This window comes from Neophocaena asiaeorientalis, unplaced genomic scaffold (genome assembly GCF_003031525.2).
Source record: "Neophocaena asiaeorientalis asiaeorientalis breed wild unplaced genomic scaffold, Neophocaena_asiaeorientalis_V1.1 scaffold294, whole genome shotgun sequence".
Classification (NCBI taxonomy): domain Eukaryota; kingdom Metazoa; phylum Chordata; class Mammalia; order Artiodactyla; family Phocoenidae; genus Neophocaena; species Neophocaena asiaeorientalis.
This window is the reverse complement of record NW_020173945.1, coordinates 1,996,863-2,016,587: the sequence shown is the minus strand read 5'-3', so window position 1 is coordinate 2,016,587 and position 19,725 is coordinate 1,996,863. Positions and strand designations below refer to the sequence as shown.

At 46.4% G+C, this 19,725-nt stretch overlaps 1 protein-coding gene across 6 annotated transcripts in view; it reads right to left on the bottom strand.

Moving 5' to 3' along the window:
* The window catches only part of AGAP1 (ArfGAP with GTPase domain, ankyrin repeat and PH domain 1), a 544,600-nt gene that overhangs the window by 174,717 nt on the left and 350,158 nt on the right, over positions 1–19,725 (bottom strand). For all 6 annotated transcript variants that reach the window (XM_024752791.1, XM_024752792.1, XM_024752795.1 and 3 more), the window contains exon 11: positions 451–619. In XM_024752791.1, coding sequence (XP_024608559.1) covers positions 451–619 — 169 coding nt within the window. The remainder of the gene's footprint in view (positions 1–450; positions 620–19,725) is intronic.

Here is a 19,725-nt window from a genome sequence, read left to right as displayed (position 1 = left end):
AGAAAACTGAGAGAATCTGAACTTTTATACAGGTCCAGGGGTTTCCTTTAAATCTTGCTCCAAATGGCTTTTCCATTTTTCTAAACACAGTCACTACAAATTAGTTAATACTAATCCTTGACACCTTAACAATGAATTCATGTTTTCTAGAAGGCCCTTAAACCTCCATCATGTGTAAAACATGACTTTCAACCGCCCAGCCCTGGGAAAGCCTAGTGGTTTGTGCAGCTGTGACTCAAAGTGCCACAGTTTGCTTGTTGGCAGTCCAGGAACCCAAGGGTGTAGCGGAAACAATCATCCACAGAAGAGATGAGACTTGTAAACCTTAGTCTACAACCTTAATGGTCAAAATCTCCACTTAATCCAAAAACCTCAGCACTGTCCTCCAGCCAGGACCACCCATTGCTGCCATTGCGCTGGATTTCTTCAGCATGTCGGCTGTGAGCTTACCTGAATTTGGTGAGATGTGCAAGCTGCTCATGTCCTTGGACAGGCCGTTGGTTTTCGGGCTGGAGATGGGCGCGCAGGCCGATGTGGCTCGGGGCGGCCTCTTCCCTGGGACTTTCACAGTGGTTCTCAGAAGATCAATCTCTTTGCCATGAACATTCTGCATGTAATCCTGTTCAAAATGTTAAACATCCAAGAGAGATTAAAAGAAAGACCTTTTACAATCTAGGACAAGAGGTTCTATCAGACATCCTGAGTTGTAATCCTATGACCCTTCCACGGTGGCAAGCGCTTAAAAATAAGGTTTTGATCTGTCTTGTACTGGTGGCATCATCATTACACTGATATCAGCTCTGCCTCTGCGTCCTGAACTAACCCAGGCCCTGGAAATACAGGAGACACAGTCGATGCCTTCCACCCAGGAGGACGAGACACCAGTACGGACATGAAATCCTATTTTGTGAGCTGCTGCACGTTAGATGGTACATTAGGCACCTGGGCTCTTCCTGTAAGTTTGGGGTAAAATTCCATGGAGTGGGAACTATTTTGTAATAACCTGTTTGTCTCCGAGAGCAATACCATTAGACATCTAGGTAAGACTGAAGTTGTCTGGTGGGAACTCAGGTGAAAACTCTAAGTAAGAGGTCAAGCATCTTGTTCAGGATGATGTGTGAGGGGGTCAGTGGTACGGTGCTGAAAACACATGGAGGTCACAAGAGCTGGATGCTAAAAAAGAAGGCACATTACTTTTACTCAAGCATTATGTTTCTCCAAGTGATTCACTACTCAGAAAAAGTATCTTGCTTTTGTCTACACTTTGGAGGTCAATGACTAGCAGCTATCACGGAACTAAGGGGAAGTCTAGGTACACAGGGAATTCTTTGCGCCGTCACCTAATTCAATATGGAGGAAAACAATACTTAAGAATCGGCTGTTGGGTGGGGAAAGAGAAGACAACTGAGAGCCAGAGTGAGGGGCCTCTTGACAAATTAGAGGAGTTATTGACCCTTTCATACATTTTGGGGGGGCAATGAACCCCCCTGTCTCTGCAGATATATCATTAAACCAACATCACACATGAAGAAAGGATACAGTCTAAATCACTCTTGGGTAAACAATATTTCAAGCGTTTTAAGACTAACCAGGAAGTGAAATAAACAGATTCCTTCCTTGGCAGAATCTTGGTGGATTCCTTTTAGGATATAAAGGGAAAAGACCAATAAATTTGTATGATTATAAACAATAAAGTTCACGTCAATCTAATTTTAGAAGAACTGCCAAACAATCCGGTGTGCGACTGCAAGCGACCCAGGGAGTTTGGAGAAGCGAGCTGTTTCCTTATAATTGCCAATCAACAGAGTCAACAGATACAGAGAGAGAACTAGATGAAGGTCTACCGGCAAAGTGCACGGGTCAGAGGCCTCAGCCTGCAGGACGAGGAAAGTCAGTCCAGGTGTACGGCAGAAGCTTCAGAGGGCACAGAAGGTGCTAGGGAAGCCAAGAGAAGGACTCCAGTGGCTTCTTTTAATTGTGAGACAATGTCCATATTCCATAAGGTGAAGGGGTTGAGAAGCAGTCACTGGTTTATCCACAAGTAGGAAGTTTGCTGACAGAAGTTATGGCACAAAAAGGAACTCAAAGTACTAGATTCCAACACAGGGGGAAGAACCCGCATATGGGTCGCTGGGACCGTATGGGACAGAGAGAACTGTCCCCCCTCCAGCATCTGTAGGAGGGAGGGCCAGCTCTGAGTGTCAGACCTCACCTGAAACCTAAGCAGCTGGACTTGTGGCCGCATGGGAGCCACCCCAGACTCAGGAAAGGGAGTGGGAGAATTCTCAACACAGGAGGAAGGGTTGGAAGAGAAACTCCATGACGTGAACGGGGGCCTTGTGATGGAGATTACAGAACCCTGAAGGTTCACCAAGCACCAGCCCAGGAGATGATGATGCAGCATCCAGGGTGACTTCCTAAGGACAGACCTCAAACGGCTGATTCTCAGTGCAGAGCTCAAGGTCAAAAAGCTGAGGCTAGAATCAGGAGGAACGTGGGACTGAAGACAAACAAAGGATCAGAAGCTGCACCAAGTAGGGGCAAATTCAGATCAGCTCCTCCAGGGAGGGGCGAGGCTGGGCCTTCCTCAGCAATGATAAACCATCCAGAGAGAAGCATCTGCACCGGCACGTATGCTGTCAGCCGGGGAAGCCGGGAGCAGAAGTGCTGATGCACCCTGGGCTGCCCAGCTGTGCATTTAATCTCCCAGGGCAGCTTAGGGAGGGACATCTGCCGGGGTCGGCCACGGGCATCTAGGAGGAGGGTCATCACAGGTCTGGAGAAGGGGTGGGCTGTGTCCAGCTGGGAAGAGACTAAAGACTCCACTTGAAAGGCAAGATGCTTCAACTACCACCGCACCCCCCCCACCGCCCCCTGCCGCAAATATAATCTACTATGAAAAAAGTTGTGGTTTTGAAAGGATGAGGACAAAGGATGGAAAGAAAGTTATTATCATTAAATTAGGCTAAAGGATAAAGCGGACTGAAAGAAATGTAGACGTCTCATGACCAAGCTCACCACCAGGATGGCCAACAAAAAGCACACGGAAGAAGGAAGTGGCTTTTGGTTAGTACAGGACCGAGGGTCAAGGTTATTTAAAAAAAAAAAGGTTGTTCTTAAGCATCTTTCATTTACTTCCATGAACATTTACTCCAAATAGGCAAACCCAAGTTTCAAAACCAAAGTTAATGCTTGTAAATAATGAATTCCTTCTTGCATAGTTACTCCTTTAAAAATATCAACTTGCTACAACTTTTTTCTTTAATGCCAATCCTTAACAAATTAAAATACAATAACAGGAGCGTAATTGAGCATTTATGGCTTATGGGCTCTAAAATGAGGCTAATCAGAGAGTGACTACGCCTCAGCGTGGTCTCTTTTTTAATAGGCATGTTTTAACATACAATAACCAGGACATTTTATTTAAAATTATTATAGAAATGTACCAAGTGTTGGCTCTCTGGATTTGAACGCGGCGACAGAACCCATTTATCTTTGGCTCAGCATGGGCTGGGGGATCTGTTTTCCTGCCTGAGTTAGGCATTGAAAGTGCAGAAGAACCAGTTCTTAAGAAAATCAGAATATAAGCCTGGCAATTCTTAAATTTCAAGCCACTAAAATTTATAAAAATGTGACAAGATCCATTTCCTAATCCATAAAAGTCTTTCAGAAACAGGTGGATACGTGAGCCCGAGGCTTCTAGCTTCTCCCAAGAGAAACAACACTGAGTTTTCCGTTTTTGAAAGAACTACCCTTTTCATCTCTCCCCAGCTTGGTACTTGAGGAATTAAAGCTACAACCACCAAACAATGTCGCCTCCTCAGAAGTGGGACGCGCAGCCTGATGGTCCGAGGTAGGGACCGTGCAGGGGGAAATAAAGCCAGCGAGCTTGATTTTGATATGCAAACGTTACAGATACAACCCCTCTCCGTGTTCCTTGCAGAAAATGCTGATCGAGGATAAAAGGGGAAAAAACCCTTTAACAAGGCATGAGGGTAATTCAAAGCCAAGTACTTTTAAACAGCACTTAACAAGTCCCCGGGGCCCACTCAAGAGCCAGGCCCCCCAGAGGTGCTATCTCCTGCCCCTCAACAGCTTGAAAAAGTAGTAATTGCAAACCTATTTGCATTTTTCTTCTCAAGTTGTCCGTGCTCATCTCGTGGATTATTTTTTGCAAGCAGGCGCCGGAGTAGAGGGACCCGTCCCCGACTGCGTGGATGAAGCTCCATAACCCAGCACAGCGTCCCCCTGCCACCCCGCTCCTGCACCTTTGCCATCCCTTGTTTTTTACATTTTCCTCCTAATTATGTTGCATCTATTGCCGTACACTTAATTAGCTGCATTAATGTGATTTCTTTTCACATAGTCAAGCAATTAAGAGCTATGATTGAGTTTCATTCAATTAGCCTCAACAAACATGCTAATTGATGTCCCAGATGCAAATGAGGTGCAGTGAGAGGAACCTGCTAGCAATTGAGAGCCGTGTCAGGGACCCACAGCTTTCAGCTTGCTGACAGAAGCACAGCTCAGTGTGGCTCCCACCTTCGGCGGGGCTGCCTTGGGAGAGGGCATCGAGTCCTGAGTGCCTCGGCGGGTGTAACCAGATCCCTCCGGATTCGAGAATTAACGGGTTGGCTGCTGTCACGCTGTCGTCCTAAAATCTCACAGTTACCCATTACCAGGACTGGGAGGTCATCACTGGATGGCACTCAGCTCCGGCAATTAGAGTGGTACCAAGTCCTCATCAAGATACCGCACGAAGCTCCTAAAAACACCCCACCGGAGTTCTCCCTGGACGGCCAAGGGAACGATGTGTGGGTCTCGTCTTGCCCATCCCAGAGCCCTCTGTGTGCGTGACGGCCTACAGTTCTCAGTAAATGGTGAGTTCATCTTAGTCAGCTCTGGGGCATCTGGCACTTGAAGTTAAGCTCAAAATACAGCAATCCATCAATAGTCCCTAAAAATACTCTTACTATATTGATTCTCACTGCCTCCCATCCCTTTGTTACCTTTGGCTGTCTGGTGAAAGATGGTTTGCTTCGTGCGTTCATAGGGTACCACAAAGCAGTTAACAAGATCTTAGAGCTAAACCCAAACGCATCAATGATGTGACTGGCATCTCAAGATTAGATCGTCAGCATAAGACACACAGCTTTGAAATGCAATCAACATTGCTCCAGTTTTAACATATACTTTTTAAAGGTATTAAGATTCTTCATTCCCATAATTAAATGATGGAAAAGTTACAGAAATCTTTGTTCCAATTAGGTTTTCTCAATAAGCTCTGGTTTCTAACTGTACATAAATGTTGAGAAATTCATTATTTTCTATTACTATCTAATATTTTGTCTAAGTGAGGTAACTGTTAGGACATACTGATGCTTGCCTTGGTCTTTTTGCCACGGCTGATCTAGTCACGTGTTTTCTCTTTGCATAACCTAAGTTCAGCAGTCCTCAAAGTGTGGCCCTCAACGCCCTATCAGGGGCTTCATGAGTTCGACACTATTTTCAAAACAACCCCAAGACATAGTTTGCTTTTTCCCTCTGTTGAAATTTGCTTCGATGGTGCAAAAGCGATGTGGGTAATAAATATCGCTGACTCCACAGCACGAATCAAGGCAATGGTAACCACGTTGTACTTTGTACACTGTCAGTATTTTACTGATTGTCACGCTCTCTAAATACAAACAAAAAAACCCAAAAAAGTTTCACCTAAGGATGTTTTCTTTTTTTTTTTGTATTTCCTTTGATTTTATTGGTCTGAACTCCTTTTACATTAACACTTCAACATTTTAATTTCCCGTAACTGTAAAGAAGAAAATAGAGGAACTTAAGAGAATACTGAACCAGAGTTGGTGTTATAAGAACACTCACATATCTTGCTAACAGAAGTATATTCACTGTTAAATCAAGAGCCTGAAAAAATGGCCACATTTTTCCCCCCAGGAATTTCCCTTCTAGGTAATAATTCTACGGTTCAAAGATACGACAAAATTTAGTTCAAGTATCTTCACTGAAGTTATATAATGGTAAGTAAAAGCAAGCGCCTAAAGGCCCATGACAAATATTTTGAATTACGTGATAACTTACAGCCATTCAAAATCATATTTTGAAGAATACTGGCTAACTTTAGATAACAAAGTATGTTCTTAATAAACCAAGAAAAAAAACCCAAAAAAACCTACTGATTAAAAACATTCTAACCTTCGAGCTTTTAAATTTCCCAGGTGATGCCACGGCAAGTATACTTCAGTGTTTCTGCTGCGCCGTGAGGGCCGACCACCCTGCACAGGAAGGCTCTTCCCTGACTGTTTCATTCACAAGCTGAATTCGCCACTTGTTTGCTGGGACAACACTTCAACTTCAAAGAATGACTATGTCAGACATTAACTATGGTTATTCGGTCTTGGGTATGTGGTAGATATTTTCTTGAAAAAGAACAAGTACTTTTCTTGTATTTGTACTGTAAGGAAAGCGGCTGACAGTATTTGTGGCCAGTGAGAGAATCTGAGCTTTCCAGCAACAATGGGAATTTCGAAAACTTGTGTCTCTCACCATGACACCTTCCAAATACCTGGAGACTTTTCTGACAAGACTGGTGGTGATATCAATGAATGTGATTTTGGGGTATTACCTGATGAAAAGTATCACCATTTGGAAATCTGCATACCTCAGTTAAACAAGCTTTTTGAAATGACTGACACATGGTGTGTCACATGCATGGATACAAGATCATTCAAAGTGCAAGACAGGTCGTTGGATGTAATGTAGCAGAGAAGGAAAATTTCACTGAATTCCTAAGCTTTAATAGACTGTCACATGTCAAGTTTTAGTGGAGTATCCAAGAAGAACATGCATGATCTGAATGATCTGAAACGGCTATAAAATACTCCTCAACCCTCCTCCACTGTCGGTGGAAACGTAACCTGGTGCTACCACTACGGTAAACAGTTCGGAGGTTCCTCCAGAAAGTAAAAATAGAGCTGCCATACGATCCAACAATCCCACTCCTAGGCATATATCCAGAAGAGACAAAAACTCTAATTCAAAAAGATACATGCACCCCAACGTTCACTGCAGCATTGTTTACAATAGCCAAGACACAGAAGCAACCTAAATGTCCATCGACAGGTAAAGAAGATGTGGTACATGTATACAATGGAATACTACTCAGCCATTAAAAAGAATGAAATAACGCCATTTGTAGCCACACGGATGGACGGAGAGATGATGATACTAAGTGAGGTAAGTCAGACAGAGAAAGACAAATACCATATGATGTCACTTATATGTGGAATCTGAACTATGACACAAATGAACCTATCTACAAAGCAGAAACAGACTCACAGACATAGAGAACAGACTTGTGGCTGCCAAGGGGGCAGGGATGGATTGGGAGTTTGGGGTTAGCAGATGCAAACCATTATATATAGGATGGCTAAACGGCAAGGTCATACTGTACAGCAAAGGGAACTATATTCAATATCCTATAATAAACCATAAGGGAAAGGAATATGAAAAAGAATGTACATGTATGTATAACTGAATCACTCTGCTGTACAGCAGAAAGTAACATAACATGGCAAATCAGCTATACCTCAAAAAAATAAATTTTCGGAAAAGCACACTTAAAATAAAAAACACTCCTTCCTCTTCCAACTAAATACCTCTGTGAGAGCCTCTTCACATACTTTAACCAAAACGACATGTGTCAACAGACTGAGGGCAGAAGTAGAAATGATGGTCTGACCTTCTGAACTGAAATCAAAGAGCTCTGAAAAAATGGAGAACAATGCAACAATGCTGCCCTGCTCATGATCTCCTTTCGTTTTAGAAAGTATCTTTTTCATTAAAAAAATGTCATTTATGGAATAATATGTAATGGATAGGTTATTATTATTTTAAATGAATTATATGAATATTAAATGTTTTCTCAGTCATTTCTCCCATGATAAACATCAATAGATATAATCCACAGAAACAAAAGCTCTTTCAGATTCTTCAGTTTTTAGGAAGGTAAAAGGGCCCTAAGGCCAAAAGGTTTGACACCCACTAGTCTAGCCTGATGTTCACGAAACAGCCAAGGGCTCTGTGTGTGTGATTTTATGCACACAGCTGGGGGAGAAGCATTGCAGCCTGAGCTGTGCAGATATTAGAAATGGTCTGCAGATATGTCTGTCTTCTCCTGGAGGAGAGGAAGAACTCAGTCTTCCGTATTTTCATTCCACTTCATGAATGTGTCCAGGTTCAAGAGGAACAGTAGTTTATATAAATTCTGTTTTTTAAAACCCTTACTTCTGGGCTCAAAAAAAAGATGTAAGAGAAGCCATTGTCAGATGCACTGCTATTCCCAAACTCCACTTAATACTATTTTCAAAGGAAACTCATCTATAAAGACATACGTAACACCATCCCTTCAAAGAGACCAAGCAAACGCTTAAGTCCAACATGGATGAATAGTGAACAATAGCCTCATATATAGTCACAGGCACAGAGGAAAGTAATACCCTAAAAACACTATGAAAATAGTATCGTAAAACTATGCGAAATCTCCCGGCCACATCCTTTCAGATCACATCCCTCAAAGAAGACAATTTCTCCTTCTCTCCAAAGGATCAGAGTTACAATAGCAAAGGTAGCAGGCAGCTTCAAAGAGAAAAACCTTATGAGAATCAGTTTGCTTTCCCAAAGACAGCCAACAGAATTCCACTGTTTCACTTCTGGAGCTGCTTCGGAAAGACCACTTGACCAGCGGATGACAACGTGACCTGTGGCCACCGCAGGAAGAAGATACCTGGCAAATTGGATGTCAAGTGGCGTCTGAGGCAAAGGCAACGCTTAGGACACCTGATTCTGAACCAAGGCTTTGCTGGGCCTGGGTAACTACCTAAGAGGTGGTAACGGAAAAGGTTGGTGAAGCGTCGTGGGGGATCCGTGGTGGCACCCTTCGCTTCCACAAGGAGCTCAACACCACTGAAGCAGGGCAAACCTCTCCGGTGCGTGTGCTCAAAGCGCTGGCATCCAACACATGTGGGCTCAAGTCCAACATTAGCCCAGGGGGAATAGGTTAATATAATATAAATCAAAACAGCAGAAAATTCTACGTTGAATCATGAATATACCTTTTGCTTCTTGATTGCATCTGTCTTGACTGACCTAGTATACTGAGCTTTACACTACAAGAAAGATTTTTCTCATTTTAGGTTAAATTGAATATTACCCAGTTGTAACCCATGCGTGCTCAGACCCAGCCTATACGACAGGTCTCTCCCAGAGGCAAGCATGGTGGATATGCAGGCAGGTCTCTCCCAGAGGCAAGCATGAGTGAGAGTTCACAGCAATAAACTACAAGGAGCCAGCCCCATTCCCTGGCTCCACGACTCTTTTAATAATTAAATATGGCTTGAAACAACTGGACCAGTAGTTAGAGCTTGGAAATTCTGAGTTATGTAGGAATGTTCACCACAATGATAATTAGCTCTATCTGAACCACTTTAAAACTTCAGATTTCTTGGGATGAATTTGCTAGAACATGAAGCACTTAAAGAAACAGTTTTTTTTTTTTTTTTTTTGTGGTACGCGGGTCTCTCACTGTTGTGGCGGTTTTTTAAACACTTTTACAAAATGTTTATTTGTATATTTATTTAGTATCTGTGAGCTCTGTGAGGGCAGGGACAGTATCCCCAGCACCAAGCAAGTGTCTGACGCAAGACAGACACCACAGTGACTTTTTACTGAAGAAATGAAGAAGTAGGATTTACGCACTCGCGAAAGCAACTCAGACACTGCAAAGGAATGGGAAGGAGTAAAAGCATGGGGACACCACTTAAAGGAGTGCCTAAAGGAAGGGATGGCGACAAGAGATTTCCTAGAGGGAAGAAACAGATTTTTAAGACAGAAGAAGAGCACATACGTCTGTCTTCAGAGGACACTAATGATCGCTAAGCCTTTTCTTCTACCATTTGGCCCAACACAGGACAGGAAAATTCCCACTTCAGTTTTTGCCCATCACAAAATTTAAGTACTTCTTCTAATTTCAAAACTTTCACTAGGCCTGTCTGGAAGTCTCATTGTTTATTTATTTTCCTGACGCGTTGCTTTTTTAGGAGTGAGTCTGTTTTCCTAACGCTACTTACTGCCCGCCCAGGTGGTTCACAGTAGTATGATCAGACTCATTTCAAATGAAAAGCAGTCAGTTCGCTGATTAACGTAGTTTTCTGGTTTCCTAAACCAAGGATGGATGTCCACAGGAAACAGTTAGCCTCCTCCGGGCCAGAGGATGGCCTCCGATGAGAGAGCCTGGGAGCCTCTGCCTGTTAGGAGTTGTGGGCTTGGGCCATGCTATTTAACCAGTCTGGGTCCCGATTTCCACATCTTGAAAAACAAGGGTGTTAATAGTTCTTGCCTCACGGATTGTTGTCCCGATTAACTGGAGACAATATACAAAGCGCTTGAAAGAATGCCAAAGCCCTTTAGAAATGCTGGCTCTACTGCTCTTCTCCAATAAAAATACTGAAATACTTGCCCTCTGATTTTATGTGGGCATTTCCCGAAGTGCGGGCAGCGTCCCCACTGGGGGTGGCCATTCCGACAGGAGAAGCCACGGGGGTGACCTGTGAAGCTAGTTTTCACTTCACAGCATAGGAAAAAAAAAAAAAACTGTCCTCTGCAAACGCGTGACATTTTCTACATTTTTCTTCTTCTTTTTCTCCCCCCTCCTCCTTTTTCTTTTCTTTTTTTGGTGGGGGAGGCATGTACAGGGTAGTCAGACATTTTTATTGCAAAATGCCGTCTGGAAAAGATGCAAAACGAAATTGCTAACATGCAAGGGAGAAAAATAAGGGAGAAAAACAAAAGGCCCCCTTCCCTTTGCTTATTGAGTTCAAAGGCATAACAGGCAGCACCCTGCAGCAAATGGGAAGCTACACTAATTTTAAAGCCATAAAACGCTATCAAGTTCCCTGCGGGGCAGGACTACACTGAAGCTCGTGGCACCTAAATAAGATATGGTTCATTTACTTCGCAGCTTAGCCTAATGTAATCAGCGGCGTTTTAGCCTAGAGTTGTAACAGGCAAACAGCCGCTGCGGCAGAGGCGGGAACTCCCAGCCATCGGCGGGGCCGCGGCTAGATGGCTGTTGATTAGAAAATTTTTCAGTTTTGACAAGCACTTAATGAACATCAATCGCACCTTGACTGGTTTCCATCTGGGGCCACAGGCACACCTGAGAAGGAGCAGGTCTCTCCGTCTCCGCCTCTCCTTCCTTCCCAACACTGTAGCAACCAGCCGGCAACCAGGTTAGAACCGGAGAAGCACATACTTACAGAGCCGAATAATGAAATCCCATTTCTTGGCAGCAGGGAAAAAGAATATTCCCGCACTGTCCCCCACGTCCGATCTCTCCCACTGAGAGTTCTCCGGAGCGACGTGCCGTCAGTGAAGAAAACGGACGGGTTTGATTTATTTACCTTTCGCAAGAATTTCCGGCCATAATTAGTAACCCTCGAAAGGCCCGAAATGGAAAACCAAGTGATACAGATCGGGTACAAGGATGAAGCATCATACCGCGTACTGACAAGACAGTATTCCAAGGACTCCTCTGGAAGCTTTACTCAGCTCCACAAGCTACATGGTTAACTCTGTACAGTTATAAAAACATATATATACTTTTGTGTTTTTTTGAAAAGCAAGAAGGCAGAAGAATTTTTCAATGTAGAAAAATTTTTAAGTTAGGTAGGGTCTAGGCTACCTGGTGGTTTAATTTCTATACAGATAGGAAGACTTTATTTGTCTGATCTCACCCTACTTACGGTCACTCTGTTCTCAACATCAAGACGTGTACTATGGTGAGCCTGCATTTTGGCCATTTTAACCATCAATCTAAACACTTTCAAAGCCCAAGGGCTACCTAAAATAAACAAGGAATTCCTCAGGGCAGAAATAAGAGTTTGATCAAGATTCTAACGTTTTTGTGTATGTGTAATAGGTATGAGTTTTCCAGTAGTCATCTTTTTCTAACAAAAGTTGTAGCTAGGGGCTTCCCTGGTGGCACAGTGGTTGAGAGTCCGCCTGCCGATGCAGGGGACACGGGTTCGTGCCCTGGTCCGGGAAGATCCCACATGCCGCGGAGCGGCTGGGCCCATGAGCCATGGCCGCTGGGCCCGCGCGTTCGGAGCCTGTGCTCCGCAATGAGAGAGGCCACAACAGTGAGAGGCCCGCGTACCGCAAAAAAAAAACCCCAAAAACAAAAACAAACAAAAAAAAAACCTTGTAGCTATTCCCTGAAAATATTTATACTACTGTGGCAGTATCATTCCATGGGTTTGAAATCATTGATATCTGGGAGAAATAATTTATCATACACTCTGAAACTCGCTGGATGAATGCCAAAAATATTTCCCAGGTCACCTAAAGAGCAGAGAGGGACAGCCTCCCTCACCTTTGGAGGGCACTTGGCAAACACAGAGAGAGCCCATGGCCCGTGTGGGCAGGGCTGGGTGGGTGTTTGCATGCCGCATGGGTTCCAGACCATCGTTCAGGTTATCAAACCTCTAGAACCCACCACGTTCATGACTGGGCCTAGCGAATTTCTCTGTGGTATTTCTCATCCAGGGCCCTCATTAATGCTGGGCATCTTTAAATCCAGCCATTCTCAGTAGTTCTCCCACACTGCAGTTTTTACATTAAAACCTCAAGCTCCAGAGAGGTGTTTGCACACCTACGTTCACAGCGGCATCATTCACAATAGTTAAGAGGAGGAAACGGCCCAAGTTTCCGTCCAACAAATGGATACACAGGATGTGGTATGTATACCTGGAACTGGTGCTGGGACCCCGACGGACACCAACATCCGCAGATGCTCGAGTCCCTCATATAAGATGGCACAGTATGTGCATATAACCCACACATATCCTCTGCGCACTTTGAATCAGCTCTAGATCGCTTCCAATGCCCAATACGATGTAAATGCTACGTCAACAGATGCTGGCGAGCGAGAAATTCAAATTTTGTTTTTTGGAACTCTCCGGAATTTTTTTCCCGAATATTTTTGATCTGCAGTTGGTGGAATCCCTGGACTGTATATATCCAACGGTACTGTATGGATATACAATGGGATATTATTCAGCCTTAAAAAGGAAGGAAATGCTACAACACAGATGAACCTTCAAGACAGGATGCTAAGTGAAATAAGCCAATCACAAAAAGAGAAACACTACATGACTCCACTCCTATGAGGTAAACAGAATAGTCAAATTCATAGAAACAGAAGGTAGAAGCGTGGCTGGAGGAGGGGGAATTCAGAGTCAGTGTTCAATGGGGACAGGGCTTCAGTTTTGCAAAATGAAAAAGTATCGGAAACGGATGGTGGTGATGGTTTCACAACACTGTGAATGGCCTTATCACTCCTCAACTACCTGCTTAAAAATGGTGAAGATGGCAAATTTTATGTGATGTGTGTTTTACTACAAATAGAACAAAACAAACCCAAAAAACATCTCAAACTCCTGTCCAACCTTGGTGACCTTCTCTTCATTCCGCAGAAATGGAGCCTGGAAGTGACTGTGACACTTTCCTGTGGCTTAAAAACATCACACGGCGGCTTCCTTTCCTACAGTTTCAGAACTGCAGGGCTACAGGTGTGAGGACAGGCCCCGCGTTCGGCTAATCGTGCCATCGTTCTTTCACTCCTTCGACAAAACAGCACTGGCTCAATGTGAAGGCAACGCTGGCAACAGGACCCAGAATGTCTCCGGCTCCGAGGAGCTCCCAGTTTTGGGGGAGAATCGGGGCCATGAAATAAGGCAGGAGAACAGGGAAATGAGCCAGAGGGTAAGGCGCGGGCACACAGCAGCGGTGCCCACACAGGCCTGCCTAGCAGGGGAGGTGGCTTCCGGGAGGAAGTGACATGTAAGACGCCACCAGGAGGGGGCAGGAAAGAGCATTGCTGGTGGCAGCGACTGCATCTGTCAGGACCTGGAGCCCCCAGAACGCGGCCAGTGCCAGCAACTAAAAGAAAACCAGAGCTGTGGAGGAGGGATGGCGGGAGACTGAGGGAGCAGGTGAGGCCCGGAGGGGCCTGCTAGGGAGCAAGGACGCCGTCTGAAGTGAAGCGGGAATCCTCTCGGCACAGAACGTCTAAAAGAAACAAATGCAGGGATGGAAATCAACGTGTGACGTGAATTACAAGTGAGGGATCATGGGAAGACCTGCTCTTCTCCGCACTGTGCAGACAGGTTTTGGGAAACGCGATGGGCAGGTACCACTCTAGGAGAACCGAGCAGACCTGCAGTTCTGAAAGTTCAGGACAGGTAGGGGTTGGGAAGTCGTCTCTCTAGCTGTGACCTCTGAGGTCCTCCTGATGAATTCCCAGGGACTACGGTGGAGGAAGAGAGGCCAGCAGAGCAATCACCTTGAAAGGGGCCTCCTGATTCCAGGGAGCCGCCCAGTCCCAGGGCTCCACAGGGGCACCTCCAGGCCGCCACGGCGGGGATGGGGCCATGCCAGGAGCCGAAACCACAAATAAGGGGGCCCGCTCCATGGCTGCTTCTGTCCACCTGCAACCAGAAGGTATCGACTCGGGGCGGGGGCAGAACGCCTTAACGCCTCGGAAATCAAAGAAGGAAGGAACTGTAAGACGGAAGGAGGTAATGAAGTTTGGGAGGCCAGAGATGCAACACACCTTGATCCCATTCTGTAGATAAAACTGAATGAAGTTCCGCCCAGAGCCATGTGTATGTATAAACATAAGAGCCTATGCTCCTACGTTGACTGGAGAGGGGTGTATTTAAGAATACACTCTCCCATCAAGCGCCTGCTGTAAGCTGCCTCGGTTCCTGCCCCCCTGGAAAAGGCAGAGCATTCAGTACGCCTTGAGGTGGACAAATCAACACCTCCAGATCCTTGAGGTGATTCCCACGACACTGGCTTGAAAGGCCAGGTCTGCCCTGAAACTGATCTGTTTGGATAAAGGGGCTGTGGTTGCTTCTGGGGAAGCAGAGAATGCTGGAGACTGAAGGACGTGAGCCTCTGTCCCATCCTCGACAAAGCCCCGCACACAGGGCTTATCCCTTCAGGCCCAGAAGCAGGAGACACACTTGGGATTTTCGGTGCTTCTCAGAGCTGTCTCCTGCCATCTGAGAAACGCTTGCAGAAACACCTGTCGCGGTCCAATGTACTTGTCGCGGTCCGATGTACCGCTTACAAACCCTTTCCCTCTTGTCTGAAACAGGCAGTGAGACTAGAGAACAGAAGTGCTCATTTGTTGCCATTAAGCTCCAGACCTTTGCTCCCTGATACCTACATATTTTCCTAACCTACCTTTACATGGATTGTTCTGGGTTCCAATACTGTTCTAAGATTTTATGGCATCCGTATCATGCCATTTGTGTGTGTGTTCTCTTCCGACCCCGACGTAAGCTAATCTATTCTTAGGGAGGTCTAGTTGTGCAATGTGGGTGGCTTTCTCCGTTCCAGTCTCACCAGAATTTTTAAAGCAGAGCCAGGATCACCAAGGACAGGTTTGGAGCCCAGGGCGCCTAGGAGCAAAGACTTGCCAAGAAGCTCCACGGCAGCCATGCTCCCTGCCATGTGGCCCCTACGTACGGGCTTGTGTGCTGAGCCCATGCTAGCCCTGGGCAGACGGGGGACCGGGCACAGTCCTTGCCCTCGGTGAGGCTACACTAGACGAAGCGGTACAGACATGAGAGGCGCCAGGACAGGTGGGCAGCCTGGGAACCAGGTGTACCTCCCGTGGACAAAGGGCATGAAGGTCCACCTGCATGACGAGCATCAGACCGGAAACACAAGAAGCCAGACTGGAGAGGAACATGCAGACCGAGGACAGCTTCCGGCACTGCGGCTTTTACAGGGGTAGCAAGAACCCGTAATCATTCATCACAGAATGATGCAGGTTTGACTGCCGTGGTGTAACACAGCCAGGACACGCCAGACAGCATCTTCTCAGAAAGAAAGGGAGGCCTGACTTCTCTCTCAGGGTTATCAGTCATTCCATGACTCAAAGCTTCTACATCTGGAAATCTGGGCTTGGAATCTGTCTGTCTAGCCCTGTAGCCTGGCTTCTGCAATATTCTGGGGAAAACAAGGGAGAGGTTTTCCGAGTGTAACTCAATTCACCACCTCAAGAGATAGGGGTCTCCCTTCACGGGTGTGCAGCGGGCTGAAGGGACAGATTCTTAGTGAATCCTCAATCCTCAAGTAAAACGTCCCCATTTTATGTGAGGATTGTGTTATTTTATTTTTTACTTTTTTTACTTTTGGCCGCACCTTGCAGCTTGTGGGATCCTAGTTCCCTGAACAGGGATTGAACACGGGCCTTCGGCAGTGAGAGCGGACGAGTCCTAACAACTGGACTGCCAGGGAATTCCCAGGATTGTTATTTTAAATGACAGTTGCCAGCAGTGGGTACAGGCAAGAGTTGTTCTTACAACAAATGGTACCTTCCTTTTCACCTTTAACTATTGCTTTTGAGAAGCATACCTACTGGGGAAAGCATCTCACATCTTTTTGTTATTTTGGCATCAGTATCAGTAAACAAGTGGATTTTTTGGCCTGACTTTGAAACTAGAAACATACTGCAATCAGCATTCCGATGGCAATTCAGAGTTCACGTCCATGGGGGAAAAAACAAGGAAATGTCAGCAACCTGCAGAATCCAAGGCTTTGTGGAGCCGGAGAGTCTAAGGCACTTGATTAGGAATGAATGTCCTGTAAGAAGGAAAAGCCCAGTTCTGCAGGGCAGGGAGAAATGACAGCACCCCAGCTGCTGCTATAACTCAGGCAACATACAGAATGGGAAAGAAATCCAGGAGGGAGGATTTCAAAAGTGTGAGCAACTCAAGCACATGTCAGCCAGGTGGGCTGTCCACACCTGCCACATGCGCTCAGGAGGAAGCTGGGAGAACCCTCCTGGTCCGGGCACCATAAAGTCCTCGGCTTGACCTGCGGCCAAGAGAGAACTCTTACAAGTCCACTTAGGAATCCCCCACCCCCCCACACCTTTGTCAGGAGGAATTTCAGCTGTGCCCTCCACGGCAGCTCCTTCGACACGGAAGATGAATGGGTGGCGATGCTGAACTGTGCAGCGCCGAGGTCCAAGTTCCTTCTCATTATCCTCTCCATTTTTCTATCAAGGTATTCCCTAAGGCTCACATTCAAGTCCATAGAAAGGGAACTCAAGGCCCTCGGAACAGGCTGCCTTTCACCCACCCAGACTAGAAACCAGCAAAGTGTCACAAAACCTCGGGACAATAAGACGTGTCTCCCCCGCAAAAAGTTAAGCAGGTAGGGCTTTTTAAAGGTCTTGAAGTTGTACAATTTTCTCCAAGGATCAAAAAAATACAGACCACGGAGCAGCAGCAGAAGTCAACAGCTTGCTTTTTATTTATTTATTTACTTTTAAAGTGTGTTTATTTTTATTTATCTATTTATCTATTTAGCTACGTTGGGTCTTCGTGGCTGCACGCAGGCTTTTCTCTAGTTGCAGCCAGCGGGGGCTACTCTTCGTTGCGGTGCGTGTGCTCCTCATGGCGGTGGCTTCTCTTGTTGCGGAGCATGGGCTCTAGGGCGCAGGGTCAGTAGTTGTGGCGCCCGGGCTCAGCTGCTCCGCGGCATGTGGGATCTTCCCGGACAAGGGCTCGAACCCATGTCCCCTGCATTGGCAGGCGAGTTCTTAACCACTGCGCCACCAGGGAAGCCCAACAGCTTGCTTTTTACTATTTCAGTCTTATTTATATATTTAGGGCTGTCTTTGCAAAATGCCACGTGGAGATGAAAGAGCGGTTAAGCTGGTGAGTCCTGAAGCTCGGGTGACCAACTTCTCCCAGTTGCCTGGGACTTCCCAGGTTTTAGCACTGGACATCCTGCATCCTAGGAAAACCAGGGCAGTCGATACTCTACAACGCCAAAGCAGCTTCGCTATCTTGGTTGAGTTTTCTATGTGTTATCTAAACTGCGCTCTAGGTTTGTATTTAATTTAATAACAGCATCTTGAGAAAGAAGACGAATCAAATCAGCTGGCTTGTCTTCTGAGCCCGGGTCTTCGGCTTACCGTGAAACTGATGCCACCCAGCAACTCCAAACTTGGAATGGGGGTGTCCTTAGAAGTCCAACTGACTCTGTGAGCCTCCATTTGCTAGGGGTTCCTGGTGACGATTTCAGACGCACACACTCTTAAGAGTCTGAAGTGATCTTGAGAAGACAGTAACAGCAAGCATCCCCTTGCAGTTAAAGGATCCTTTCTCTGGATTTCCAGAGCAGACGCTGTGCAGCCAGTTTCTCGATGTCTACCTGAAAATGCACACTGAGAAGGAATGAAGCCTGACTGTATGTGGAAGGGTAGGACGTGTGAACTGAAGCTTCCCAGGCAAGTTCCACCTTCTGAAAAGGCGGCAGCCCAGGTCCACCACAGGCCAGGTGCTGATACATTCAGTTACAGAGACAATGCCACGGACCTGTGGGTTCCTTCAGTCCTCCCCCACCGGCGCTGCTCTGCTCAGCTATTCTGCCCCTGCCATCAGACCGCACGGCTATCCTTCCCCAGTGCGGGAACCACCGATCTTTAGGAACACCTAGGTTGAAATCCACCATCACTTCTTCCTCCTATGCCTGCATCTCCTCCTCTCTACCTACAATGCAGGAGGGAGGGGGACCCCATGAGCCCAAGCCAGCCACTGCTGACGGCCCCCGAGCCTCTGCGGAAGAGCGGAAGCAGGCCAGGAGGGGTGGCAGTGGGCGAAGGGTGGGGTTGAGACTTCACGGACCACAGAGTGAGTAAATCTGGGGTCCAGAGGCATCGCTGATATCAACTTGTAGGGAACTTCCTCCGTCTGGGTGGGATCAATGTTTGGCCCACTTTCCCTCTCATTTCCAGATGATCACTTCCTATGATCTGGCCACACACAGGCGATTCTATTCCATTGCCCGGAGAGGGCCTCTCCTCCCTAAGAGAAGTGTTTAAGGTTTTCAACAACAGGAAACATGCCTGGGGTGAAAAAGCTTCCTTCAGTGATGTCTATCTGCGGTACAGGGAAGGCTGAGGGACACCTGTGCTACAGAAATGGCAGAATGAGGCCAAGCTGTGTGTCAGAGGGACCAAGGATCTTGGGCTCCTAAATAATCTGTGTAGGAGCTGAGATGAGGCTTGGGGTGAAAACCAGAAAGACACATCCGGGATGATGCCATCGAACTGGGCCGACTTTGAGGGCTTGGGAAGATGTGGCTGTGAAAGGATGTGCCAGAAGGGAAATCTGAAGCTACGGTGACCAGTGGGAAGTGATGTCCTGGGGACACCACCCGAGGTCCCCTTCTATTAATCTTGTGCATGTGAGCTCTGAGGGGGACAGGCCCTCCAGGGGCACCAGCGTCAGATTCCCTGGCAGCTGACCCATTCCAAGCACTCGGTGAACTTGGTCTCACACCAACCCCACTGCCGGCTGCAAAGCTGAGGCCCCGCAGTTTCATGACTGCCAGCCTGTTTCTTAAGCCCCAGTTTCTGACAAGCCAGAGCATGTCATCCTGCTAGGATTCCACAAGCTGGGCACACAGCTGGGGCTACACACTGACTGTTTATTTTGTCCAAAGGCTGGGTCTGTTTTCTACCCCACCAGCGCGTGCGAGACATCTGCTGGGACTGAAACTTGTGCTTCGGGTCCAAAGGATGATCTTTACATAAACACTTCCACAGACACCTGTGTAATAAGGAAACCG